Source organism: Thunnus albacares, chromosome 20 (assembly GCF_914725855.1).
Source record: "Thunnus albacares chromosome 20, fThuAlb1.1, whole genome shotgun sequence".
Lineage (NCBI taxonomy): Eukaryota > Metazoa > Chordata > Actinopteri > Scombriformes > Scombridae > Thunnus > Thunnus albacares.
Window position 1 is genome coordinate 6,208,903 of NC_058125.1, and position 27,315 is coordinate 6,236,217.

Below are 27,315 nucleotides of genomic sequence, written 5' to 3' on the forward strand. Positions count from 1 at the left end.
GGACGCAAGTCCAAGACATCATGGTAATGACCTCTAATCAGAAACTCACTGAGGGCACGTATAAAAACACAGAAGAACAAACGCCACTGGTCTGTGTATTTATTCAAATTAACATTTCAGTACACTCAGGTCATAAGACAACAGTCTCTTTCAGCAGTAAAATACTTTAATTAAAATAAAGAAGCTGTGTTGAGTTACCTGACTGTGAGCTTTTCTAAACAGGAAACAGAGGAAACACTGGAGAGGAAACACCAGTACTGCAACGGTCATCCCCACAGCAACCGTCTCCACATTAAACACCAGCTGAGCTGACACTGGACCACTTGTGAAAAAAGGGACACCAATCAGTTTTATCCTGTCACCCCTGCAAAATGTACTGAAAGACTGATTTATATATTGGTATGACTTGTAATTGTATTTTTCCTGATAATGCAATATTACATCCTTTATTGCAGTGATTCCCAACCAGGGGTACATACAGTATACCCCAGGGGGTACTTCTGTGGTTGCCATAGTAAGTTCAACAAATTACTCAACTAAATTCAACTAATTAATCAAAAATAGGAGTTGTGATTTGATTAAAATAATATATCCATTACCACTATAATGTATCGATTACCACCACATATTGCAATTGAAAGTGTGTGAAAACTAGTTAGCAAGAGAGCAGAGAAGTTTAAATAGTTTGCTAAAAGTAATGAATAAATTGAAAGCTCCTGCTTCTGCAACTCCAAATGGTAGTGGTAACCACACTGACCAAAGCAACCTAAACATTGACAATTCAATTGTATGAGAAAATATTGTAACAAAATCAACTTTTATCTAATTTATAGGACTAAATAACCAGTTTATAATCCATTCCTAAATCCATTCCTAAATATACAACATATTTTGGTGGTGATGTAGGTGTACCTAAGATGTCTGACTGTGGGGTATGTCAGGCAGAAGGTTGGGAACCACTGCTTTATTGCTTTAACCAGTGATTATTCCATCCTTACCTGTGCCGCTCTGAGCCCACAGCCCCGTACCACAGCGCTCCCAGTGCCAGGTAGAGGTGCAGCACGAGGGCACTGCAGGTAACCCTCTGACCCCTGGTGAAACGACTGTGGGAAGGGCGTTCCCATAGCGACAGCCACAGGTGGCGCTCCACCATCCCAAACATCAGCTGGGAGGTGAGGACCCTTTGAAACTGAGAAAGCTCTTCAGGACCTGGGAGGAGGAATTGAAAAGGATGAAAAATGTTGGAAAGTGATCTTTCAGACAGATGTGTGGGTGTTAATATATGATTGTATGGGACTGTGAGGGAACCTTAACTCTGCAAATATGGTAAAAATGATGATCTGATAAATCTTATATTCTAGACTTTGAAATATCCTTTTTCTTCAAGGAAATGAAACAAAACCAATACAGAGGGATGATCTTTCCTTGCCCATGTTGAGTCACTTGTTTTGAGGGAAAAAAAAGTTGATATCTGATGAAAACAAAATTTATTTTTTTCAGGCAACCTTGACAGAAATAACTTTGTTCATCTTAAACAGTAGCCAGCATTACTTGATGAGGTTAATATTTCTTGCAATATGTAGGTGGAAAGTAATGTAATCTTACATGAGGCCAGAACTTCCTTCTCCACTGTGCCATTTTTCTGTTTCTCCACAGAGAGCCAGTCCTCCAGCAGGAAGAAGAACATGTGATCTGTCTGAGGGTCCCACACCACCACATGCTGAACATACCAGGACGGGTCCAAACCTACATTCACATGTGTGAAAATCAACTACGTTCACTTGTGGTTATACAGCTAGGTAGGGTTTGGATGTGTGCTCATTAACATGCCTGTGGAAGGACTCAGTAGTTCTTTATGAAATTACAAGTGGAAGTATACCATGCATCACATATAAATATTTTAGATTTTGTAGCTCCAGTCAGATATAAAAAGCTGAAACCTTCTTTTCTGCCATGGCTGAATGAAGAATTAAGGATTTTAAAGAGACAATGCAGGAAGGCAGAGCAGAAATGGAAAAAGGATAAACTCAGTTTCTCCCATATTCTCTAAAAAGTTTTAAGGTTCACTTATTAGTGTACAATCAAAGAAGCAAGTAACATCTATTTTTCTGAACTGATCGCTAAACAGGGTCATAATCTCAGAATCTTTTTTAAAACTGTAAATTCTGTGATTGGTCCCCCACTAAGCCAGCCAGCTGAATCTTCCCCAGAGAGATGTGAAAAATTTCTTCATTACTTTTGTGACAAAATAGTGGAGATTTGGCAGCACTTTAACACTGAATTCAGAGAGGCTGACATTGTCTCCTGCCCACCTTCACCATTAACCCACTTCAGTAAAATCTCTCTGTCAACCCTGGAACACACTGTTGCACTTTTAAAATTTAAAACCTGCCCTTCAGACTGCATTCCCACTTGGTTTTTAAAAGCTGTATTTCAGACAGTTGGTCCAGATATTTTAGCCATTATTAACTACTATCTGTCTACTGGTACTTTCCTCTCCTATTTTAAACATGGCACTGTTTACCCCCTCTTAAAGAAGCCCTCTCTAGATCCCCCTGTTTTAATTAATCTTAGACTCATTTCCAAGTTGCCATTATTATCAAAGATTTTAGAAAAAATTGTCTCCACTCAACGGATTTCTTTTATGAACAATAATCAATTTTTTGAAAAATTTCAATCTGGTTTTCGATCCCTACACAGCACTGAGACTGCTCTAGTCAAGGTCATCAATGACTTACTGCTTGCAGCCGACACAGGCCTGTATTCCATTTTCATTCTCTTTGACCTCAGCTAAGCCTTTGACACAGTGGACTATAATGTCTTAATCTGTCTGAAGAACTATGTTGGCGTCAGTGATGTGGCACTGGATTGGTTCATTTCCTATCTGTCAAACAGGTCCTTTGCTGTAATGCTTTGAGATGCTTCCTCCTCTTGTACTCCTCTCTTTTGTGGGGTCCCACAAGGGTCCATTTAAGGTCCCCTCTTATTCAATATATATATGCTACCCCTGGGGCAAATCATTTCTCCTCTAGTCTGGGTGCCTCATCTAATAATGTTTGTAAAGAGGCCCGCAACCTAAGTTCTATTTTTGACTCACCTGATGCTCAGGTGACCAAAGTGTTGCAGTCCTGCTTTGCCTAACTGAGACAGCTAACCAATATCAGGTCATTCCTTTCCTCGGCAGACTTAGAAAAGGTCATCCATGTTTTTATCTCCTCCAGACTTGACTATTGCAATGCACTTTCTGGTATCAGCAGGTGCAGTTCAAAGACTGCAGTTGATACAAAATGCTGCTGCCAGGCTTTTAACACATACTAAGAGAAGCGAACACATTACACCAATCCTTGCTGCCTTTCACTGGTTACCTGTGTGAATTATAATTGATTTTAAGATTTTAATTTTTTACTGCTTGTTCTTAAAGCCTTGAATGGTCAGGCTCCTGCCTATATCTGTGATCTGCTAACCCCCTGAGTCTGATCGTTGCCTGAGATCCTCCTGCAGGCCCCATTAATGGTTCCAAAATCTTGACTTTGCTGTTTGGGCCCCTCAGCTGTGGAACTCTCTGCCCAGAGCTTCCTCTTTTAAATCTCTTCTTAAGACTCACTTTTGTCTTATGGCTTTTTCTTAACTGATGGTATTTGTTGTAAATTATTTTTGTCTTGCTTATAGCTTAAGTTTTGGATCTTATTTACTTGCCTTATCTGTTTTTGAAAGGTGCTATATTTAAAGTAATTTTTTTTTATTATTATCTGCACACATATGCATGTAATCACACACACACACCAGGTTATTTTACTGGAATCTTGTGCAGAAATTTACTCTAAAAATGTAATTTTTAAAGTTATTTGGTCTCACACTGGATATCGTTGTAAAAGTTAATTTCTAAAAAAAAAAAAAAGGTATTAAAATATATGTCTAGATGGTGAAATAATTTTTTTGAATTACTTGACGTTATCTTGATCCCAGAGGAGATTTTTATCAAGACAAGGTCACTTGTTTAAAAAAAAAAGAAAAGATATAGATAATTTTGCAGTTTCCATGTACCTGTGTTGTCATGCCAAATGCGAATTTTCCAAACTTCTCCCAGGTTGTTATCTGTCTCTAAGTGAAACTGGTCCAGGCTGCCGCGCTGAAAAGCTCCATCTCTTTGCAGATGGCGAGAGCCACTCTTGTTCACACCATACAGACCGATGCCAACATGTGCTGTGGTGCCTGATGGGTGATACCACCACATTAAAATCATTTATATCATTTGCTGGAGTTAGGGGTTTCATAAATTCATGTCCTAGACATATTTTTGTTTTCTGATTGCACTTCAACATCTCTATTCACTTGTCCTTGGCTGACCTGCTCCCCGCTTCCAGCCAGTCTTGACCAACACTCTATAGTGGTACAACCCCGGTCGGCCACACAGAGGAACTTGGCTCAGTCTCAGGCTGTCCAAGTGGTCCAGTTTGTGAGCAATGATCCCCACCAGCAGGTGGATCAGAACCAGGACAGCACATACAATCCCCACCACCATGTTCCGCATGGGACCACCAGACTGGACAAACATGGATGAAGGAAAAAGGGAAAGTGCCTGTTGGTATACTATTTAAGACCCTCACTTTGCACTGGAGAATAGATCAGGTATTAGTCAAGTGTGCACAGTGTACTGAATAACAGCTGGTGTAATGCTTTGTGTTCTCACCTACCGGTGGCAACAGAACAACAGCCCCAGGATGAACAAACAAACTGGCCCCAAACATGGTGAGATGCTGGGTGAGACAGTGTGCTGCATGGAGTGTGCTGCCCTCCAGTGGCTGAAGACCCTCACTGCTCCAACGTCTCTCCTTCACATTGTAGTACTGGCATAGAGAGCTGAACACACAGATTGACATGCGAACAGGACCGCCGTCCACCAGAGAGGAGGTCAGGGTGACAGAGAGAGGCTTGCCTGTCTGATTCAAACTGTTGTGGAAAAATATTCAGTCAAGTAAAGTCCTTTTTAATTCACCAAAATGAGCACTCAAACAGAGCACTGAGTTACAGAAAACGGCTGTGACTCACAGTGGAGACAGAAAGATGGTTTCCTCTGTGGTGGTGGCTGGTGCAGAGAGACTGAGAGCCCACACTCTCACTAGGGAATCCTGGGATGCATTAGTCCCTGGCACTGCAGAGTTCACTTCTATCTTGACATGTCCCAAGCTCACTGGAGTAGCTCCTAGAGATGCATAATGTACTCTGAAAAACAGCCTTTTTAATTCATAATTTATGCAAAAACTCACAGATATACAGTGAGGCTAATTAATAATTATGTAGGCACTGCATGATAAACCTTAAATATAGCTCACTCTCATTCCTAAACAAATGACTTTATACATCCTGAAATGTCATGTGCATAACACAACTTCTTTGAACTGTCACAGCCAATGTCAATCATTCATAAATGAATGCGTTCATACTTTAATGTGTGGTGTGGGTTGTTATCTTGTTCAAGATTAAATTGAGATATGGTGGCACACTAATATTTTTTAATCTTTATTCCTATTATGTTTATCAAAAGAAGTGAGAAAGCTATAAAGAAGAAATAAATATTTAAAGCCCCTATCTGTATAATCATTCTGACTTTGATACCCCACCAGTTGCAGTACATTTCCTCTGTGATTGGCTCATTTTTCTACAAACAAAAACATATTCTATTAAAATAATGTAGAAGATTCTAAATCACACGAAAATTCAAAACTTTTATATTGACACTTTATAAAGTTGTTATGGCAAATGTGTTAGCATAGTTGCCTATTTACACATCTAGCAAAAATGGAGCAACATTAGTATTCATTTGAAGTCATTTTTTTGGCCAACTAAGAACATATATCCAATATTCACTCTCCTTTTAGCTCTGTTTTGATCTCCACTAACTCCTGAGGGATATATCTTTGCTACATGCTCCACCATGTTCACCCACCAGCTGGTCTTAGTGACCAGCTGGTGACCAGCAGCTTTATATGTCTGCTGTTTGATGCTGGGCTGGTGGTATACAGTGAGTTTATGAAAGCCTCTTGGTTGAAGACACAACAAGGTTGATGAGAACAGTGTGACTGAACCAAAACAGTAAAGTTGTTGGCTCTAACACAAAAACAGTGAGCTGAAAGACACTAAAACGTTCCACAGAGCTGAGGAGAAATGCAGAGTTGGTTTATAATAGTCTGTGAGTTTGTCAGTATGAGCAACACCTTTCACATTATCTATAGTCATTTGATCCATAATTAACATAAAAATATTTGTTAGTGCAGCTTTAAAGGCACCATGTGTACAATCGGAATATTTCTGACTTTTGTGACTCTGAAAAAGAAAAAAAAACAACAAACAAACAAAAAAAAATCATCAGAGTAATTTGAAATATAATATAACATATCTACATATAGGGGCTTTGAATAGACGAAGATAGGTGTGGAGAAAGAAAAAAATATTTATTATACCTGGTGCCAGGCTGAAGTTGAAGGAGATGTATAAACCTGCATTTTCATCCAAGCCATCCACAGCCTTTACTGTGAAGTTCAAACGTCCTTCAGTGGGGAGTGTTACAGTAAGACATGCCCCATTCCCGCCTTCATCTACCCTCCCATCTCCACCCACATCACCTTGTCCCACAAGGTACTTGTTGGGCAGGGTGACCTGTATGCCCTGTTCAGGGTCCAGATCCTGGATGGGAATGGGCTGGCCTTGAGGTGTGGTGAGCTCCATGGCAACCAGACCGGTAGAGATTGGAGGTTCGGCTGTAGTCAGCAAAGGGTTGGACTCCAGTGCTCCATCCATTCCGAACAGTACCTGCACCATCTCAGACCTCTGACTCTTCAGGTGAGTAGTAAGAGAAGTGGGAATATGAAACGGACATGGACTAGAACTCTTTGATCCGTCAGTTGGCGATGACAGAAAGGGGATGATCTGCTGTTGGTTGGACTTGTTTGATTGCTGAGTGCAGAGGAGGTCAGAGGGGTTTCCATGGAAACCAATTGTGCTGATATAAGGGGTGGAGAGTGAAAGGGGTGCCTCGCCATGAACGTGTGAATGCATCAGAGAGCGCATTAAGGCTCTTGCATGGTTCAGTGCTGACAGGGCGATTATTGAAGCTGACTGCAGAGTGCTTGAGTAGTCCGGGGGAGAATTGGGCTCACTGACTGATTCAGACACAGCAGCCAGAGTGCTACCTGGAAACACAAAGAACAGAATAATATTCACCTATTCTGAAAAGCTGGTTCGCTGTCAGCATGTACCTGTGACTAGCTGGTGTAGAATGTGGTGATTGACAAGCACCTATGACATTAAGGATGTTCTTTCCCATGTCAAATGCTGACAAAACACCAAGACTCATCTGTTCGTCCATCACATGGATCATCTTCCCCACTGCTTCAAGAATCTTCTCCTGACAGCCATCACACACCAACTCACTAGGAACAGCCTAAAGAAAATAAAGAACATTCAGAAATTGGCTTTCTCGTCTTCTTGGTCTGTTGGTGTCTGGGTCACACATGAGAATGTGCTCGGTAAAGTAGCACTTGGTTAAAATTCTCCATGTTTGATATCTGTCCCTGCTGAAGCTATAGTTTTTATAGATAATATTACATATAATATTACAGATTATTTTTAATGGGGATGATGAGGTAAAAATGGGATTGTGTTTACTTACGGTGGACTGAGCTAATGCTGAGCTGATTTGATCAACATCCTGCAAGGAGGAAATGGGGAGCGAGGCCAGAGTTTGGGTGACATTTTGTCGGAGCTCTCTAACACTTTGTCCAGACTCCATCTGTGGACAGGTGGGTGAAAGTCATTAATAGATATGCTGAATGCTTAACTTTCTAACAGCGACTGTGTTCAAGATCTTGAGTCATTCTATTAAGGAGAACAACTAGTTAATCATAACAATAACAATCAGTTAAATGCGTAATTTCATGCACTGGAATATGAGAATATGATGCTGACTCGCTACCTGATTGAGCTGGCTGGTGAGGGCAATGGAATAAGGAATGATCTCCTGAGGGTTGCCATGTTGGACTAAAGCCCACAGCTCAGTCTGGCTCTTGTTTCTAAGCCACTGACTGGCAACTTTGTCCCTTGCAGGATTTTCAACTGTCAAAGTTCTGTAGAATGGAGGAATCAGAAATAGTGTTCACTAATCACTAAAACATGACAAAGACATTTGGCATGATGTGTAATGACCTCAAATTATTTTCCTAAAAAATGATTTTACAATAAATAAAGTGGCAACAACTTTTGCCTCAAATTCTACTTACTTGTTCAGAGCAATGACCTTTGCCCCCAGATGGTCTTCTACCAGCAAAGTGACTGTGATAACTGACATGTTTCTTTCTCGCCCAGGACTTACCACTGGGACCAGGCTGCCAAATGTTGAACGAGTGCCCCTAGGAAGAGAAATGAAGACAAACCAAACCTGATAAAAAAAAAAAAAAATTGACAGAAGACAAATTCAAACCTAATGCAGTTCTTAACATTTAGGTCACAACCAAACTCCCTCTGTTTACTAAAAGTTTTAGATTTGAGCCAGTGTTCACCTGTAAAGAGTGAGCATGGGGCACATTGTGCTAATGGGCTGGCATGGTGCCACCTGGAAGGTATAGAACAACTGAGAGGCCTCGTTTTCATCATCTCGCCACCCTGTCAAAAGAGAACATATGGTAGTGAAACACAGTCAAATACGATAATACAGTTACAGTTACTGTATCTAACCACTTATACACTGATGCCTGCAGAATGATTGCTTCTTTTTCACTATTTTACTGTGACAAAGATGCAAGTTGGAATGTGTAGCAAGATTAATACCACAGTGTTACCTGAGCAGTTGTAGGTAACCACTGTCTCCAGTGGACGTATGTCTGACTCCGGACTCAGCCCACACAGGCCTCCATGTGGAGGATTGCTAGTAATCATTGTCAGGCTAGCGCTGCCCCATTGCTGTCTGCCAGGCTGAGTTACATTGAGAGTGAAGGTATAACTCTGCCCCGGCTGCAGGACATCTGAACGCACTACCAGGTTAGAGGAAAGTCTTCCTGTAGAGGTGGCAACCTCATCAAGGTCAAGGGTCATCCCAGTCTGGTCCTCAGCACTCCATTTGTACTGTGAGAAGGCACATACACATACATGACATATAATAATACTGAATGTCTTACTTTATTGTCTGTGTATATTTGTACATTTCTTAGCTTGCAAATAACAATAACAAGTCAATTTTCTACCTAATTAAGCAGTGCTAAGATTGAATAAAGATTGAGACAAGGATGCAGCTTGACTCCAACCCTCTTCAACATACAGTATACATCAATGACCAGTCGAGGGCACTAGAACAATCTGCAGCACCTGGCATCAGCCTAGCAGACATAGAAATCAAATCCCTACTTTTGCAGATAATCTGGTGCCCATCTCCAACCAAAGAAGGGCTACAACAGCACCTTGATCTTCTGCCTCAATTCTCCCAGACCTGGGCCTTGACATTTAATCTAACCAAGACAAAAATTGTGATATTCCAAAAAAGACCCAGCCTCCAGAACCACATATATAAATTCTTTCTAGATACTTTTGCTCTAGAACATATAAAAAACTGTACCTACCACAGCTTAAATATCAGTACCACAAGTAACTTCAACAAAGCTGTGAATGACCTGAGAGACAAGGCAAGAAGGGCATTTTACGCCATCAAAAGGAACATCAAGTTGGACATCCAAATTCAAGTCTGACTTAAAATATTGGACTCTGTTATAGAACCTATTTCCCTTTATGGTTGCGAGTTGCAAATCCATTCTCCTCATCCAATGGGAAACTCCAAACAATTCATTCAGAGCAGAATTAGGACAATACCCACTAATTATAAAAATTCAAAAGAGAGCATTTAAATTTTATGATCACCTAAAAGAAAGGGACCCTGACACACTCCATAATAAAGCCTTCACATACAGAGAGACCATAGAGAGAAGCCACCTCAGCCAGCTGGTTATGGGACTCACAAACACAAGCAGAATCCCCAGACAGAAACCCCATTAGACTAAACCAAATTATAAGAAAACAAAAAGAAAACTATTTGACACATTGGAAAGAATCAACCATAAACCAGAGCAACTGGAATGCTATTTGGCCCTAAACAGAGAATACTCAGCAGCAGATTATCTGACTACTGTGACCGATCCAAAACTAAGGAAATCCTTGACCATGTACAGACTCAGCACAGCCTCGCTGCGGAGAGAGGCCACCACAGGCAGACCTGGCTCCCCAGAGAAGAGAGGCTGAGCACCCACTACACACAGCAGGAGATGGAAACCAAGACATCAAAGACATATACTACCCACAGATTACAACCACCCAAAAAGACTTTGAAAACATGACTAATACCAAAAAACTTCCATATCTGCTGGGTGAAATACAGCTATGAGCAAACACAGCAGCAAGATTTGTGAGCTGCTGGAAAAGGTAAATTCCTGTGTATTCCTGCACTGTACTGTGCTGATCTCTGCACATAGACATACTTACTGTTCATATATACAGAACAAATACATTAAAGTGTGTTTATATAGTTCTAACTTATTTGTATATTTTTATATTTTAAGTTTTAAATTTTTTTTTACTTATCTTTATACATACATACATATATATATTTCTGACAGCAAAATCCCAATTATCTTGTTTATGTACATTTATTTTTTTGTTGTTTTTATATCATACTTGCTTTGGCAATGTAAACATCTGTTTCCTATGCCAAAAAAGTCCCTTTGAATTGAATTGAATTGAATTGAATTGAATCGAATCGAATCGAATCAAATCGAATCGAATCGAATCGAATCAAACTGAATTGAATTGAATTGAATTGAATTAAACAGTCAAATAACAAATTAGTTCTCTAAGCAGGTAAACACCAAAATTAAGGAGACAATGAATAACAGCAGAGACTGTTGCAGAGGGAGCATATTACAGTGTGCTGATCATTTTTTCATCCCAGCAGCAACATGACTTCCCAAAACGACCTTAAAGTAAACCTTTCCTTTCATGTTTTTAAGATGATGCTTGACTTTACATTCAACATTTGCATTATCTTCACAAGATAATGGGTAATAGAATTTCTTGGGATTGAGGATAATTGATGAAATGGAAGGGTAAGATGACAGCTACGGTCAGAATCGTTACCTGTGCCTGGTCATCACACTGTCCACATTGTCCAGAGAGGATAATGGGGGTGGTATGACTGATGCGGTGAGGGGAGGAGAGGACAGAGCAGGACACACATTCCACATTCACAGGAAGCACTGGAGCTGCACACACACTTACCTAAAGAAAAGATAGACATCAGTGGGTGCTGCTGGTGCAGGACTGTAGTGCTAGTAAATCACATTTTGCCTCTGAAAAAGATGCCTATGAAGCAAAATATCTGCCATGGTTGACTAAATTGGTTTCCAAGTTTCCAAGAGAGATGTTTAAAATAACTTCATACACCTCCTCTCAGCTGAACTGCCCAAGAACAATACAGTGAAAATCAATTATAAAGAGATAAAGCATGCCTTTGTGTGGGAATGGACAGAGATTATAGGCAATACTCACTGTCTGTGTGACAGAAGCAGGTCTCCTCCCTGCCTTGTGTACAGTGAGGGTGAAAACATAGATTGTGCCTGGGTTCAGCTGAGTGCTGAGCACAGTCAGTCTACTGCTGTTACTCCCAATAGGCTGCTGTTCAAAATAAGACTTTGTGGAATTCTGCAAATACAAACGCACAAGTGTTAATAACACTGCATATTCAAGTAGCAATGTGACTGTGTATGAAAGAATTAATGTAACACTACCACTATTGCTGCCTTCAAATTTGTCTTCATTTTTTACTCATAATGATAGAAACTCACTACATTAAGGCTGCTTTACTATCAAGAGGCCTGTACCGCTGCCATGTAGGTCCAGTGATACTGCAGCGTATCCTCCACTTCTGGGTCCACATCAGGGTCCTGAGACTCAGATCCATCCAGGATGAGGTCACTAAGGCTGGGCCACACTCTGTGTGAGCCTCCTTTGATGGCAGCTACTAGTGGGGAGTGGACCACTGTAACTTTGGTCTTTCGTTGGACAAATAGAGGAGTTCCCTGGAGTGAAACCGTATATACAACACAATACTGTCCTACACTGAGAGAATGCTTTGGCAGTAAGAGAAAAGGTGAGGTTGCATTACTAAGAATGACTCTGTTTTCAGGGAAATCTAAATTGCCTTTGGTACAATTTGGCTCTTTGAATATCTCCCATAGGTAGGTGGTCTTGTAAGCAGAGCAGTTAATGTCCATGGATGCTTCAAAGAAACTCTGTCTAGACCTGAAGATAGTAGACTGGCTCTGGAGTAGAGAAGCTCCAGGGCTGGAACACTTGAGCTCCTCCACCTCTATGTGTAGCTGTTTGGATACATGGCTGACACTGTTGGAAACTTTGACCATAATAGTGTATTTACCAGCAGTATAATAAGTATGATTGACTGTGTCTAAGTCTGTGACCAGAGCTTCAGTGGAGACTCCAAAGTCCCAGAGGTATCTGAGGTTGGTCACTCCATTCACTTTTGCAGAAAACGTGGCAGCATTTCCAGCGAATATTCTCTCTGAATGACAGACTAGCTTGACCTTCTTAACAGGCCACTCAACTGTAGCAGTCTCATTTAGTGTCTTGGAGCAGACTCCATTGTTTGCTAGCACGCTAACAGACAATGATCCACTCTCTGGTGGAGTAAAGATCACTACTTGGCCCATGAGCCATGTAGGCTTAGACCCCACCAAGTGAAATATCCAGGTGTAGTTGACTGAAAACCCACTTTGAACCTCTGCCTTGAAACGGATTTCATTCAGAGCCTCCAGAGCAGCAGAGCAACAGTTTACAAGTCGCAAACCTTGAATACGCTCAATGACCAGAAGGCTAGATGACACCTCAGCACTACCAACTTGGTTCCAAGCTTTCACTGTAACTAGATGTGTCCCTGCTGGAAGGCTTGATGTAGTGAATTGTCCCTCAACAGTGTCCTGATGAATTAAGTCCTTGTTTTTAAATGTTAAAACAAAGCTTACATTGCTTCCTTTAGAGATTGTTGGAATAAAAGTAACATGTTCCTCAGTGCAGAGTGTAGACTTACTAATGTTCAGCATGAGACCTTCAATTGCATCCTGGACAGTCACACTGTGTGAAACCATCTGCCAGTTTATCCCATTGGAGACATTCAAAGACACGTGGTAGACACCTTCATGTGGAAAAGTGTAGATAAAAGTCTGGTTGGTAGTATTAAGAAGGTTGTTTTTGGGACCTCTAACTCTCCAGTCCCAGTGCAGATCACTACCCTTGTGGATGAACCCATGGAAAGAAACAGCAGCACTTCTGTTGATATAAAATGGATGCTTCTTGCTATTGATTCTAAAGCCAACGTCTTCTACCTCCTCCTGGACTATAAACTGTTGGGTGTCATTACTCTGGCTGAGAGTGTTCTGAACTGAAACTTTAACAAGACAATGACCCAAACTTGTAAAAGTGTTGAGAAGAAAGGGCACGTGTGTCTGGACAGGTAAAAGATCAGTGTCCACATACCAAAAGTAATGCAGGTCAGACCCGGTAATTACAGATACAGAGATGTTCACTAATTTCCCCACTGCCACAGTGTTTGACTGTGTTGTCATGTGTGCACTTGCTACACGTTCAACTGCTACAATAGAAACAGTGCTGGTGGTCTCACCCAACTTGTTTGAGGCTCTTAGCTGAACTGAAATCCCACCAGGGGTTTCAACTAACAGGTGAAAAAGCTCTCCATCACCAGTAATTTTGGGGTTTATTCCACTCTGTGTGGCAAGCCACTGATAGGTGACATTGGAGCCTTTGGTGATTGAAGCAATAAACAGGAGTTCCTCTCGGGTTGGTACGTATTTCATGTTTGTCAGGTTCTGATACTCAATGTGGAGACCCTCAATTCTTTCAAAGACTTCAATAAAAATAGCTGCCTCTTTACTACTCACCAAGTTCTGGGCTATAACCCTCACTTGATACACTCCTGGTTTGGGGAAAGCAAATCTAAACTGATACATCCCCTGTTTGGCTGTGGTTAAACCCTCCACTGTCCAGTAGTAGTTAGTGCTGCTAATAGTGCTGCTAACTGCTGTGATAAGAGTTTCTTCTCCTACCACAGCATACGGCTGATTGCTGTGTAGGGAAAGGTCTGAAACAGGAAGTAAAACATTTACTTTGAGGGTCGCAGAGTCCTTGCTAACAGCGTTAAATGCTGTGGCCATGACTGTGAATTGACCTGTCGAGGTAAAGATATGGGACACGTTTTGCCTCTGCTCTACTGGAGAACCATCTCCAAAGTCCCACAGCACAGACACATTGCTGCCAGTGCAACTGGCAACCCAAAATGATGCTAATGTGTTGACCATCACTGTGTCACTTTGACTATCATGCACCACAGAGAGCTTACCCACAGGTTTTTGAATGGTAATACAAGCTTTGACTGTTTTGTTGCTGACTTTGTTACTTGCTGTTACAAATACCTCTTCAACACCCTCTTCTTTAAAGACAAAACATACATTTTCTGTCATGGTAGCATGACTAGAAGAGCTGTTGAACCACTTAAATTGGTAACCTGTTGTCTGTTCAGGGGAAACTATCGCCCTGAAACATACCTCTTCTCCTACTGTCACTACATCCTGTGATGACTTCACTACCATGTCAGTTATTGGACTTTCAACACAGATACTACTATTGTATGTTACAGATGTAACAGAGCTAACCACAGTTAGACTAACATGAAACACTCCTTGGTTGGAAAATGTGTGCATGGTTGTGGACTGTCCTGTCACTACAGTCAAAGGTGATCCATCTCCAAACAACCAATGGAAAGCAAATATGGATATGTTCCCATTCACCAGAGCAGTGAGCTGTGTGTTACTTCCACTCATTAAACACTCCGTAGGCAGAACTCCACTCACAGCCAACCTATAAACCTCTACACAGATAGACTGATGAGCTTGGCTGACATAGTTAGAGACAGTTACACCCACTGTATAGTTCCCTGGAGACTTATATATGTGGGTGATGGAACCATCTGTAAGGTTTCCCTGCAGGGACCCATCACCAAAGTCAAAATCCCAGATGAGACTTGTACCAGTTGCAACTTTAGCTCTGAAATCTGTAGCAGAGTTTAGTTCACTGGGTCCGTTGTAGCTCACAGCTAATCCAGAGATTTTTTCCATAACTTCCACCTTAAGCCAGGTGGTCAGTGCAGTAAGAGTGTTGTTGGCACACAGTGTGATGTTGTAAACACCAGCTGATGCAAAAGTGTGTCTGACTCTCTGGTGGATGGCTTGGACAGCTTCAGAGCTGTCACCAAAGTCCCATGTGTAGAAAACGGTGTAGGTGGAGGGCTCTGTGGATGCTTCCAAATGAAGAGTCTGATTGACCAGAGGCACCAGAGGGGAGGAGGAAACAAGGAGGCGATTTAACTGAGGGCGGACGCCTATCTTCATGGACTTGTCAATGTTTTCATATTGGTTTGAGACTTGGACGTGAAGTGTGTAGTCATCTGTGTTAAACAAAAACAAAAAATGGATTGAATAGAAAGAAGATACAACAATGCTGACCACTGCTATTTTTGACACTAACAATAGATGTCGCAAAAGTAAAGAATTTTCATAACATAATGTGGCTTAAAAAATGCATACAGATGTAAATTAGGTACAAAAAGAACTCTAAATGAGACATGGATCCCTGCCCAAATACCAGCAAAGAGACACTTACTAGCCATCCTAAAATATTAGTTAAAGTTCATTTCATGCTCAGTTTAATTGGCAGTATCTTAATTAGTACTAAGCCTGCATTAACTGATTTTCAGCCACTTAAAGGAAGCAAAAAACAGGCTGCACACAATATTGATATATTATCACCTTATGATGACCTTATAACAGAGCAATGTTAGCATTCAATTGGAATTGTGTTAGTGTTCACCTGACAAATGTAAGTCCAGTATTAACTCTCAGTTTAGCTCTGTTTTTATCTCCATGAACTCCTAAGGAAAATTATCTAGTTGCTAACTTTGTTTGCTGTTGTTTGGCAAGCAGCATACAGTAGGTTAAATCACAGGGTTGTTTTTTTTTTTTTTTTCTGAAAACGACTGCTTGCTGCAGTTGGAAATGAGATTGATAAGAGCAGTGAGAGTAAATAAAAAAAAATGGGGTTCCTGGCCATAAAACTGAAACAATGGGCTGAAAGATGTTAAACTGTGTCGTTAGCAAACAGTTTCTTTACACATCCAGCAGACATAAAGAAACATAAGAATTCACATGGAGTAACATTTCTAGCCACCCAACAAATGTAAGTCCAGCATTCACTCTTCTTCCAGCTCTGGTTTGGTCTCCACCAGCTCCTGAGGGAAATATTTGGCTTGTTATTTGCTAAATGCTCTACTGTGTTCACCAGCTAGTTGCTTACTTTGTCTGTCTGCAGTTTGGCTCTGGACAGATAGCATACAGTCAGTTTATCAGACTTTCACTGAAAACAGGTCCCTGCTGCTGCTGGGGACTGAGATGATGAGAGTTTAGAGACTGAACCAAAACAATAAAGTTGTGAGCTGTAAAACCAAAACAATGAGCCAGAAGATGCTAAAATGCTCTGTAGAGCTATGAGGATCTGCAGAATGTTGTGTCACTACAAACCATACCTCATTTGATCCATTGTTGACATAAAAACATTGATTAGTGTCGCTTTAATAGTTTGTGTATGTGTTTACCTGGCATGGAATAAGTATAGTTCACTGAGTCCTGGACATACACTTGCTTCTCTTCTCTCTCCAAAAGCCCCTCCATGGTTTGATACGGAGCAGATTGGGTGTGGATTACGTTGCTACTGCCGTCCCCAAAATCCCACCTACATGTCAAATACCACATGGGACTTTAGAATAACCAGACAAAACACAACTTTACAAGCATGTTTACAACCACTTTACAAGTGGTTTTCTTTGTTGTAAGGTGAAACATTTAGACAGCCCAATAAGCTTCTCCGAGGATTTCTGAGAGTGATGAAAATAGTACTAAAACATACAATATATATGAGAGACAGACATAACCTGAAGGTGACTGGAAGGGAGATGTCTACTTTGACCCTGAGGGTGTAGAGGTGTGAAGCATTCACAGCTACAACCTCCCTGACAAACAGGAACTCTGGCTCAGCCAGTGGGGTCATTTCATCAGCAGTCAGGAGGATTTGTTGGCTCTGAGAGCTCACAGGGTTAGATGCTGTTACCTATAACAATGTATACAAATGTATTTAAAAAAATGTTTAATTTTTTTTTTTTACCTTTTTCACTATTTATGGTAATCCTGGATTATAATGAAAATGTAAATTCAGTAACCCATCAAAATGAAAAATGATCAAAAACAAGTACCTGAGCAAATTTAACATCATAAAGAAAAATAAAGTATCTTACCTTGAGCTTATACTCAGCGGGCTTCTTGAACACTACACTGTAAGATTCCCCTTCATAGGCAAACAACTCCAAGTTGTCAATTACCCATGTGAATTTTACTGATGAACCACTCTCCACTTTGGCTGTAAATGACTATAATGTAAAAATATCAAAATGATACCATATGTGAGAATATATAATAAAATTAGGGTGCCTTTTTGCAAAATTGTAGTATTTCATAGCTCCATTCCTTTGACAGAATGTCAAAAATAGTTGGTCAAATAAGTGCAATGTGTGTGTGAGATTTTTGTATTCTCACCTGTGGGGTGTCTACAAGCATCCTCAGGCGTCCATGTGGCTCAACACTAAGCCCTGTCACTGCCTTGTAGCCACAAACCTTCACACTTACACTCTGAAAGCTGACTGCATCCATCACACTGATGTTCAGCATTTGGACCCCCACTGAGGGCAACACCAGAGTCACAGAGGAGAACCACACATCTTGGGACTGCTGCTTACAGCCAGGCAAAGACTGAACCACCTCTTCAGGGCAAGATGAAAGGAAGGGGAGTCCATTCTGGTGCACCGGGGCTGACCATGAGCTCCTGGCTTTCTCCCCAGATAGGACCTTAACAATGATGAGAGTTTGGACATTGATTTGGACGTGAAGCTGGTTCTTTTCATCCAGTGGAGGGTGGATGACGGATAGCCCAAATTTAGATCTCAAACTTGTAGCAGGACCAGTAGTCAGGGCTCTAACATCTGAAGGTGTGGTTGTCTCTGTGTTGGTGAAGCCAAAGTCATGCTCAGTACCTCTGTGAAGAGTGTCCATGTACAGCATCCTCAGATCACACACCACCCCATCCACCCACTGGCCTCCTTGGGGAAAGGAGGTGAGGCCTCCCTCCCACCAGCCTCCCCACTCTGTCTTCCTAAGGGACAGGTAAGTCTGGCGCCAGGGGGAGTTTAGAGAGACATCACTGTTAAGACAATGTAGGAAGGTTCCAGAGTCGCGAGTGTGTTGTATAGCCACAATATCATCAGGGTACACCATGATGGCTCGCTCTGGAAGAAGCAACTGTTACAGCAAAAACATGAATAATTATTTTAATATAGCTGGTATTCAAACATCATTTAGTCTATCATGGACGCAGGATAAGCCAATAACTTACACTTATAGTTGTCAGTTCAGAGTTAGGGTTTATTCTCAGAGGCAGGTCTACCACCAGGTGGTAGAAAGGTGGTATTGCGGTGTATCTAGGCGGTAGAGCAAAGCCACGGCCTGCTGCTGCAGAGTCATATGGGCTGCAAGGATTGGTGGTGGGCACACAGACCTCCAGCAGGTGGCACCAGTACTGGCCCATGCTGCAACCCCCTGTGGTGTTACACAGTGGTACTGCTGAGCAGCAGCTGAACGGATTAAGGAGAGAGCTGCAACCTAAAGAGTAAAGAGGAGATTATTACCTACAGTATGTAACAAACAGTAGATTTCAGAAAACATTCATACTAACTTGTTCTGTACCTGGAGGTACCAAGTGGTGGTTGGGGTTGCAGTAGGGTCGAAGGATCTGGACACGGGCCACAGAGGACAGCGGGCTGGGCTGGACCACCAGCTCCACTGATGCTAGCTGACCTGCATGACTAAACCATATCCCTGGGAACAGCTGCAACTGTGGGCATCAAAGGAACATCATGTATAGATATAATAATATGACAATTATCATGGTAAATGACAGGAGCATATCAATATGAATACACTATAAACAATATACAGCACATGCTTGTTTGTAACAAGCTGCTGTATGGTCATGAAAATGGACAGAATGTACCCTAAGTTGGTTTTGCTTCAACCTAACGGTTATTTTAAATGCTGTAGTTTAAGTGCTGTTGAATTGTGGTGGTGTTTTTCTACACTTAATATAATGGGACACATTTGTCAGTATAAAGGAACATAATTCAACAGCACCACAAGCCTCCAAAATAATCATAAAGTCATTTATGGATTACACCCTTTAGAAAACTATTTCCACAAAAAAAAAAAAACAGCAATACAAACTCTGAAATTCAAGGACTCAAACGGGAATTCATTCAGTATTGAATATATTAATATATATTAAATATATTCAATATTAAATAAATTAAATCGGTGCTATTATTATTTAACAATTTTTTAGACCACTGGTTCCAAAAAAGAAAAGATTTTAGGAAAAGTTAGAAAGAAATAAGCATTATTTTGTATATCCACAATGTTTTTTCTACTTCTTTACTTGTTAATCATCTTGTGACCTTTCAGATTAATCTTGCAACCCCTAGAGGGGTCTTTACCCCTTAAATCAGGAGTTAATTTTTTTACCAAGACTTTTCTCACCTCCACTGTGAGTTGTCCGATGTCTGGGACAGTGGGAAGGGGATTTAGCTGAGCCCGAACAAAGACACCAGTCATGACAACCAGTCCTGTCAGGTAGCTGTCCATAGATGGTAAAGACTCTGCACAAAGAGGGATTAACCAACATCACACCATGGTACGATGAAGAGACATTACAAATATGTGCAGCCATAGATGAGGATAAAACAGAGCAATATTATAGTGTTAGTGTCATCCTCTACCCATCGAGCTACAGTATATGGGAAGTTCTGGAAACTATTATTTTCAACATCTTACAAAATCACTGATGGGTGATTTATATCAATGTTTGCCCTCGGCGTTCTCTAGTGAAACTTAAGTTTTACCAGTTACTTCTTTTTCACAGAGGAAGCGGTATCGTCCAGCACATCGAGCCTTCCTCCACTGTCCCAGTGTCCCCAGCGCCATCTGAGTACACACCCCCTGACTCTCAATGCCTCTGTCCCACAGTGCAGGACTCACTGGCTCCACACCCCCAACCTGGCCAGGCCCTCCTCCTGATCCCTTCAGCCATACCCACACAGTGCTTTTGCTAAACAGAAAGAGAAACAAAGGGACAGGATGGAAAGGGATAATTGCATATAAGTTGATAAAGATATACAGATATATCAAAGGAGACAATTTAAAGACCATTGTTTGATAGACTCACACTGAAAAGGAGTTGTGAAGGAAGTTTTGCAGCTCCAGGCTGTCAGCCGCTGCCAGGTCTCCTCCCTGAGTCTGTCGGCATGAACCCTGTGCTTCAGACCATGAGGATGTCATCTCAGACAGCCAATAGCATTGCAGGCTGGACAGGTGGATCTGACCACCTTTTGGACAGGGAATGTCCTCTGGAAGGAAACAATCATACTGAGCTGACAGCATGTAAGAGGAATCATTTCTCAGCACTGGATTGATATCAAATTTAGAGTCACATCAGTCTCGTATGAGATGAGCATTTTGGCAGATTCAATTTAAAATCTCAGTCAGTTTGTAAGAATTGAACAGGTGGAGCTCATAAGCACATAATGAGTGCCGCAGGTTCAACTCATTATCAGAGATATATGAGTAATGCAATAACAACAGATGTTTCTCAGACTGACTTTCTTTTTGCATGTTTATTGATTACACAAACTCTCCCGTTTCATGAGTGATGAAGTATGTAATTTTTCACTCTTGTGATTTGTAAGCACCTGCTGTTTTAATTAGGAAATTTGAGCTGAAGAATAAAGACTAAAAAACTGGAAGCTGCAAAACAACATTAGCCAATTTCAATAACCCAATTTATGCTCTGGCAAAGATCTTCAGATATATAAAACTAAAACAGCAAAGTACATTTTGAGTCAAGTAAATTCTTGTTTAGCAACTTCAGTTGAAGATGACTTTAGCTGTGTCTCCAGAAGTGAAATAAAAAACTATTAACTGTTGTAAAACTATAAAAAAAAATTCAGTATATAGAGCACATTTAACAGAAAACATATAGACTGATTTATTGTAAATCATGTAGGAAGTAAATAAAAATAATTTGTTATATAAATGAATTGCGCAAGTTCAATAGAAGAGTAGAATGGATTAATAGAATGAGATAAATTAATTGATCATATTCACTTATAACAGATATAATACAACCTGTTGGGGAAATAAAATTAAGTCAATCCAATGTTTTATTTTTTTGTTGAGTGTATTAAGCAAAGCCTACTGCAAACAATATCTGTTCTTTTTATAATACTTGTATAATGATTGTCTCTACCCAAAGTAACAAAGCCGTAACAGCAGTTACTATAAATATGAATCTGGAAAACTGTATAAACCATGAAATACAGGCTAATAAAAACTCCAGTTGTGATATTTTAATGAATGAATGGAGGAAAACTGAGAATCAAAGTTTAATTCCAAAACTACAAGAACAACAGTGTGATCATGTCTCCATGTCTTTGTTTTGTGTTTTGAATGGTTAAACCCAGTCTCAATAAACAATACATTCATTTCCCCAACCAGACAGTTGTTAAATAGGGAAACTGGAGATTAAGATTTTCATTTCTGCAAGCATCTACCCAACTACTCTACACTGTGGAGCTCCAGGGCCTCAGCAGCTAACTCTGAACTCTTATCTCTCAGAAACTGGCAAGCAAAACCAGAATTTTGCACAAAGACAACATCACATTTTTATTTTTAGTCTTAATTAAATACAAGATGAAGCCTCTCACCTCCGGCTGTGCTGATCAAAACTGCACAAAGAATCCACAGTGTCTGCTTTTGTGAAGCCAGTGTGCCTGTCATCTTGCAGAGCAAGTCATATTCTCCTAAAGAAGAAAGACTCTGCCTGATCACCACTGGAGCATTGTAGAAATCAATATGCTCCCATCACTGCATAAAATGTATGGATTCATCTCATCTTTTTTTCTGTCTCTGCTCCAAGACTCTTCATCCTCAGTGTTCTTGTACAAGTTGAAAAGTGACTATTTAGTCTTCCTTTCAATCCCTCTTCCTTATCTTAACCCCAACGCTCACTCTTCCCTCCACTAACACCCCCTCCCCTTGTCCTACAAACACATTGTGAGTTATGGTGGTGTCGTTTTAAAGGCCTCTTCTCCAGTCTCTCTGAGCGCCTGGGTGACTTCCACTTTGTCTCTCAGCAACAGCTATAGAAGCCGAGTGGACAGAGGAGGCCAGCGCTGCTCATTACCATGTTGTAAAACCTCTGGCACTCAATAGAAACAAGCAGACTCACTCAGGCAGGATGCAGCTAAGGGCACTGATAGAAATAAGTCTCAGAGACCAAAGAGACATTGTACTAGTAGTGTTGTTTGGTGCAAATTGTTGCTTTTTTAATATGTTTTGGGAATTTAGAGGGATCAGTATCTTGTTCTTGGTTGCCACTTTTTTTTTTAGTGAAGTAGGTAGATCTTGAAAGTTCTTTCTCCTGCATTGTGTCCGTGGCCTGTTGTCTGAGCACTAACACCAAGACCTCCTCACTAACCAAACAAAGACTCTGTGACGCACATAGAAAAGAAATAGACCCAGTTTCAAAGAAAGGATGCCATCTGTGTTGCTTGGAGAGAGAACAGATAAAGTTGAAGGCAGTGATAAGGCGGTCATAGCTGGGAATTGTCGGTCCATCGCTATGGAAACAATTGTATTTCTCTTTTTGAGTTAGAAGATTCAGCAGGAGATGCACAAGAGCTGCAAGATGGTTGATTGCAGTGTCAATTCCAGTGGTAAACGTAATGAAGTACATTTACTCAAATACTGCACTTAAGTAAAATTTGAAGTAGCCCAATGTATTTTTGTCTATTTTAATTTTATGCAAAAAAAAGTATAGCTGAGGCTGATAGGAATGTCATTAGTTTTGCAGGTATTTAACCATAAACCAAAGTATTGGACACACAAAAGTTTGACTTGATGGTGATGCTAGATGAAAAGTTAAGGGATCACCAAAGTTATTACACCAGATCCTGAGTGGGATGAATGTCTGTAGCAAAATGTATGTTAATCGTGCCAATAGTTGTTGAGAAATTTCACCCATAACCACAAATGTCCACATAACTGGCACTAGAAGAAAAGTCAGGGGATTGCCAAAGTCATGAATGTCTGTACAAAATTCTGTGCCAGACATTTCACTAAAAGCTAAAAATGTCAACCTTAAGGTTGGGCTGGAGGGAAAGTCAGGGGATCTTGCACAGACATTCTTTTTTTTTCCAATGATGCAAAAAAAAAATGGATATTGAGCAACCAGTCATGTCAACATTAATTTTACAGTGATTCAGATTTTAAATTGTAATGAATTTATGTATTTATTTGTGTTTTTAGATTTGTCTGTAGAATTGTTAGTGTGATAGAGACTATGTAATGGTGTTGCATGTAAATGTTTTTACTATCTGGTAAAAAGTGTGTACCTGCCCAGGGCCTGCAGATGGAAATTAGCTAATAGCTAAATCTGGCATAAATCATCTCATCTTCTCATTTTGAGATTAATATTTTTTGTGCATGGTGTTTGTTTAATAAAGACTAATAAAAACAACAACAGTAACAACAACAACAACAATAATAATAATCAGTAAAATTACATTTCCTGACAGTACAGAGGTAAAGCATTTAAAACCAGCTTTCAATATTACATAAAATCTTCATTTCACTAACATCTGATCCTCTGCACCTCTAAATAGCCTAATAGTATTACTTTATACAGTACCAGTCAAAAGTTTGGACACACTTTCTCATTTAATTGAATGGGAAAGATTTATATATTTTACAGAATTCATGATCATTTATTTCATAATGTTTTTTTAATAGGGTTTCACAAATGTAATGATGTTTTAATTTTAATTTTATTACTTTTCAGTTTTATGATACATTTAAAATACAGATTTAAGTTATAATAACTTTATAAAGTTCAACTAATTAATTTATTACTAAAAGTGTATAATTTTTCAAGTGCCACTCTCGAGCCTCCAGAAATTAGAGGCTTCTTCTATTTCTAACTAGCACTTAGAAACACAAGAGGGCGCCAATGCGACTTTAAACTGAATGTGACCCAAAACACAAACACGACGAGGAAGACGAAGAAACAGGAAAAAGAAGGAGCAGCTGATGGTGACACAGCTAAGGTAATGTAAAACGAAGAAAACGGAATAGCCTCTTTATGTTGACTCATGTTGACTCTCACTTATTAGCAAGGACACATATTTACAGCAACGCGACAAAATTTGCAATTTTAGTGATATTTAAATGGCTGCGTGGGTGGTTTTAGCTGAATATTAGCAACATTGTTCCTGTTAGAAAGCCCGTTACTTGCTCTGATATGTGACTGTATATTTACATATAACTAGTCTCTATATAGAGAGATACAGTCTGTATCTACTGTAAAATACAGAACAAACAAGTTAACATTTGCCGGTCTTTAGTTCAGCATACATTCAATACACAGGTCAAAGAGGACGACAGCTTTAACTATAAATATGTATTCAATTATGGGATATTTTATTGATTACTTGTATGCCGAATTTTCCAGAAGACCTTAATTACTCAGAAACAAAAATAGCTTGTGATTAATCTTGTGTGCACTTTAGCAGACAAGCTTTTAAACATTAAATTGTGAATATTTTGATAGGAGTTTGGTGGAAGGTGTTGGGTGACAGTTTCACAGGTACAGCTGACACTATTCGTTTTAAAGTGTCATTTAAATATAAACTTATTTTTATACAACCTGAAATCACTTCACAAAAAGGTTCTAGCTTCTTTTCAGCCCTCCTTCCCTCCCAAGAGAACATCTGCAGATAATAGTGCTGTGGGGTAAAAATGAGGCTGTAGCCACAACACATATGTTACTGCACATATCTTAAGATGAGCCCCGTCAAGTTTTCTTTAAAACTGCTTTGTTTCTATTTTATCTTTTGAGTCTCTGTCACATACGTATTTGGTATCTAGTTTATTTTGTCTGCCTTTGCGTTTTTCAGCAGGTCCTATGCTCCAGTTAAGGACCTCTGAAGAAGAAGAAAGCAGTTGTGAAATTTCCCAGCTCAGACAAGCGGTGTTACAAAACAATGACAGACTCCTTGATGAGATGCTCTGCCAAGAAATCTACAAGAAGGTCATCAACTGCAGAGGTGGCTGGGGCATTGCAGGCACGCCTCTGCACGCTGCAGTGTCTAAAGGCCATCTCAGCTGTCTGCAGGTTTTGTTAACCCATGGCGCCCTTGTAGACTGTGTGGATGTCAAGGCCCAGACGCCCCTCTTTGCAGCTGTTCGTGGGAAATACCTGGACTGTGTCTTAGCGCTCCTCAGAGCCGGCGCCAACCCCAACGGGAGTTCAACCAACAACTGCTCCCCCGTCCTCACTGCTGCACGGGAGGGTGATGTGGAGATATTAAAGGAACTGCTTAAACATGGCGCAGAGGTGAACTCCCGCTCCAAAGTCTTACTCTGGACCTCTAGAGCCAGGGTGTCCAGCGGGCCGCTGTACCTGGCTGCTGTTTACGGACACATGGAGTGCTTCAAACTGCTGCTCCTGTATGGGGCAGACCCAGATTACAACTGCACAGATGCAAAGCTGCTGAGTTCTATCAAGCAGCCTAAAACTGTGCTGGAGATGTGCCTCAGGCATGGCTGCGGAGTGGAGTACATCCAGCTTCTGATCGACTTTGGTGCAAATGTCTACCTCCCCACGCTGATCATCGAGAAGTCCACGAAGCAGAATGAGGCTGTGGAGCTGCTTCTGCAGGAAAGAGGTGTTAATTCCAACTGCATATAATTACATACTGTACATGTTAGTTCTTTAATTAAATGCACTGGATGGTGCACTGCTGCTGTAACACACATTTCTGATTTAAACAGATTTTTATGGAGCAAGCAGTTCATTTTGAACAGCTGAACAAATCCAACAAGAACAAGAATAAAAACACAGTTTTTAGTGGAGGGAGGCTGTGATCACTGAATTAAACTCTTCCTTTTAGTGATGGAGCTCAAATTTAAAAAGTAGGGCATCGGTGAGAATGGACATTACTGTAGTATTTAAATTGTGCATCAAAACAGCCACAAAAAATATTCTTGTGGGCTTGACAGATGTTGTTAGATAAAGGGATGTGCTGAAATAAAAGAATATACTTCAAAAGTGACTCTTATTATGTTACCCTGGTGATAACCTTTTTCCTGTCGTCTCCTGTGTCTCCAGGAAATCCAAAGGCCTTGACTTCCCAGTGCCGACTCGCTATCCGCAGATACCTCAAAAAGATCAACAAGATCCACTGCATCGACCAGCTGGAAATGCCAACAAGTCTCATTAACTTCTTGCAATACAAGCCAGTCCCAGTCACTGTCCTGTAGCTAAGTGACCTGGAGGCAAGTGACATGAATTAATGTGTGACATTTTTATCGCAGCTAAAGCTTTTTGTTTTATTTGCAGACTGTGGCTCCATAGTCTTTGTCTTTTTTTTAATCTGACTTCTGTTTATGTGCTGTCCTCTTAAGACTGATTCTTAAGTCAAAACATTAAATGTGTGGATAAGTGATGTGTGCTGATGTTTTATTATTAGTGTTTACCTTCTAGCTATTGGAGGACCTCTCTGAGAGGTTGCATCACTTTGTCACATGTTGATCACAAGTTAGTTTAGTTATTTATTTTAGAGGAACTGTTTGTTCCTCTGAAAACTAACAAGCTTGCCTCAGTACATTATGATAATACTTGTGGCTGCTGCGGTTGTGCTCCAAAAAGATCTGTGTCAGTCTGTATAAAGCTGCTCGGAGTAAAATTCTGGTCAAAATCTGAAGAGTAAGTCATTTAGCAATGTTTTGGAAATGTATAATGATAAGTTGGTCTGCTCTAATACCCACCTTCTACCACATGAAACATTTCCTGACATGATGAGTGTGATTCTTCCAAATCTTCCAAACATTAACCACATCTATATACATTAGAAAATATGTATTAAATATGTAAACTTGCCAGTAAAATGGTAAATGTGTATATTTATCTCAGATTTTTATGAAT

At 40.4% G+C, this 27,315-nt stretch overlaps 2 protein-coding genes across 3 annotated transcripts in view; one reads left to right on the forward strand and one right to left on the reverse strand.

Annotated features, from left to right (window-relative positions):
- The window catches only part of pkd1b (polycystic kidney disease 1b), a 32,028-nt gene extending 9,919 nt beyond the window's left edge, over positions 1 to 22,109 (reverse strand). The window contains 26 exon segments of the mRNA XM_044336787.1: positions 199 to 322; positions 999 to 1,209; positions 1,606 to 1,746; positions 4,045 to 4,212; positions 4,348 to 4,543; positions 4,695 to 4,860; positions 5,050 to 5,203; positions 6,462 to 7,190; positions 7,297 to 7,441; positions 7,670 to 7,789; positions 7,973 to 8,123; positions 8,277 to 8,405; positions 8,556 to 8,658; positions 8,835 to 9,117; positions 11,173 to 11,313; positions 11,916 to 15,568; positions 16,772 to 16,908; positions 17,108 to 17,253; positions 17,468 to 17,599; positions 17,766 to 18,524; positions 18,619 to 18,884; positions 18,969 to 19,116; positions 19,815 to 19,933; positions 20,177 to 20,382; positions 20,500 to 20,680; positions 22,037 to 22,109. Coding sequence (XP_044192722.1) covers positions 199 to 322; positions 999 to 1,209; positions 1,606 to 1,746; positions 4,045 to 4,212; positions 4,348 to 4,543; positions 4,695 to 4,860; positions 5,050 to 5,203; positions 6,462 to 7,190; positions 7,297 to 7,441; positions 7,670 to 7,789; positions 7,973 to 8,123; positions 8,277 to 8,405; positions 8,556 to 8,658; positions 8,835 to 9,117; positions 11,173 to 11,313; positions 11,916 to 15,568; positions 16,772 to 16,908; positions 17,108 to 17,253; positions 17,468 to 17,599; positions 17,766 to 18,524; positions 18,619 to 18,884; positions 18,969 to 19,116; positions 19,815 to 19,933; positions 20,177 to 20,382; positions 20,500 to 20,680; positions 22,037 to 22,109 — 8,781 coding nt within the window.
- Positions 22,110 to 24,334: 2,225 nt separating this feature from the next.
- On the forward strand, positions 24,335 to 26,836 carry LOC122971052 (ankyrin repeat and SOCS box protein 12-like). 2 transcript variants are annotated; one of them, XM_044337491.1, is made up of 3 exons: positions 24,335 to 24,436; positions 25,286 to 26,056; positions 26,500 to 26,836. In XM_044337491.1, the coding sequence occupies exons 2-3, from the start codon at positions 25,294 to 25,296 to the stop codon at positions 26,649 to 26,651; spliced, it is 915 nt and encodes a 304-aa protein (XP_044193426.1). In that variant the 5' UTR covers positions 24,335 to 24,436; positions 25,286 to 25,293; the 3' UTR covers positions 26,652 to 26,836. The 2 variants fall into 2 exon arrangements, with proteins under 2 accessions (XP_044193426.1, XP_044193427.1); XM_044337492.1 differs by having other exon boundaries at positions 24,360 to 24,436; positions 25,289 to 26,056.
- The last annotated feature ends 479 nt before the right edge of the window (positions 26,837 to 27,315 follow it).

Bases quoted from the DNA above. Each gene is read 5' to 3' on its own strand.
- LOC122971052 (XM_044337491.1), top strand. From the start codon at position 25,294: ATGCTCCAGTTAAGGACCTCTGAAGAAGAAGAAAGCAGTTGTGAAATT. The intron at 26,057-26,499 runs GTGTTAATTCCA...CTGTGTCTCCAG, and splicing joins GCTGCTTCTGCAGGAAAGAG to GAAATCCAAAGGCCTTGACT.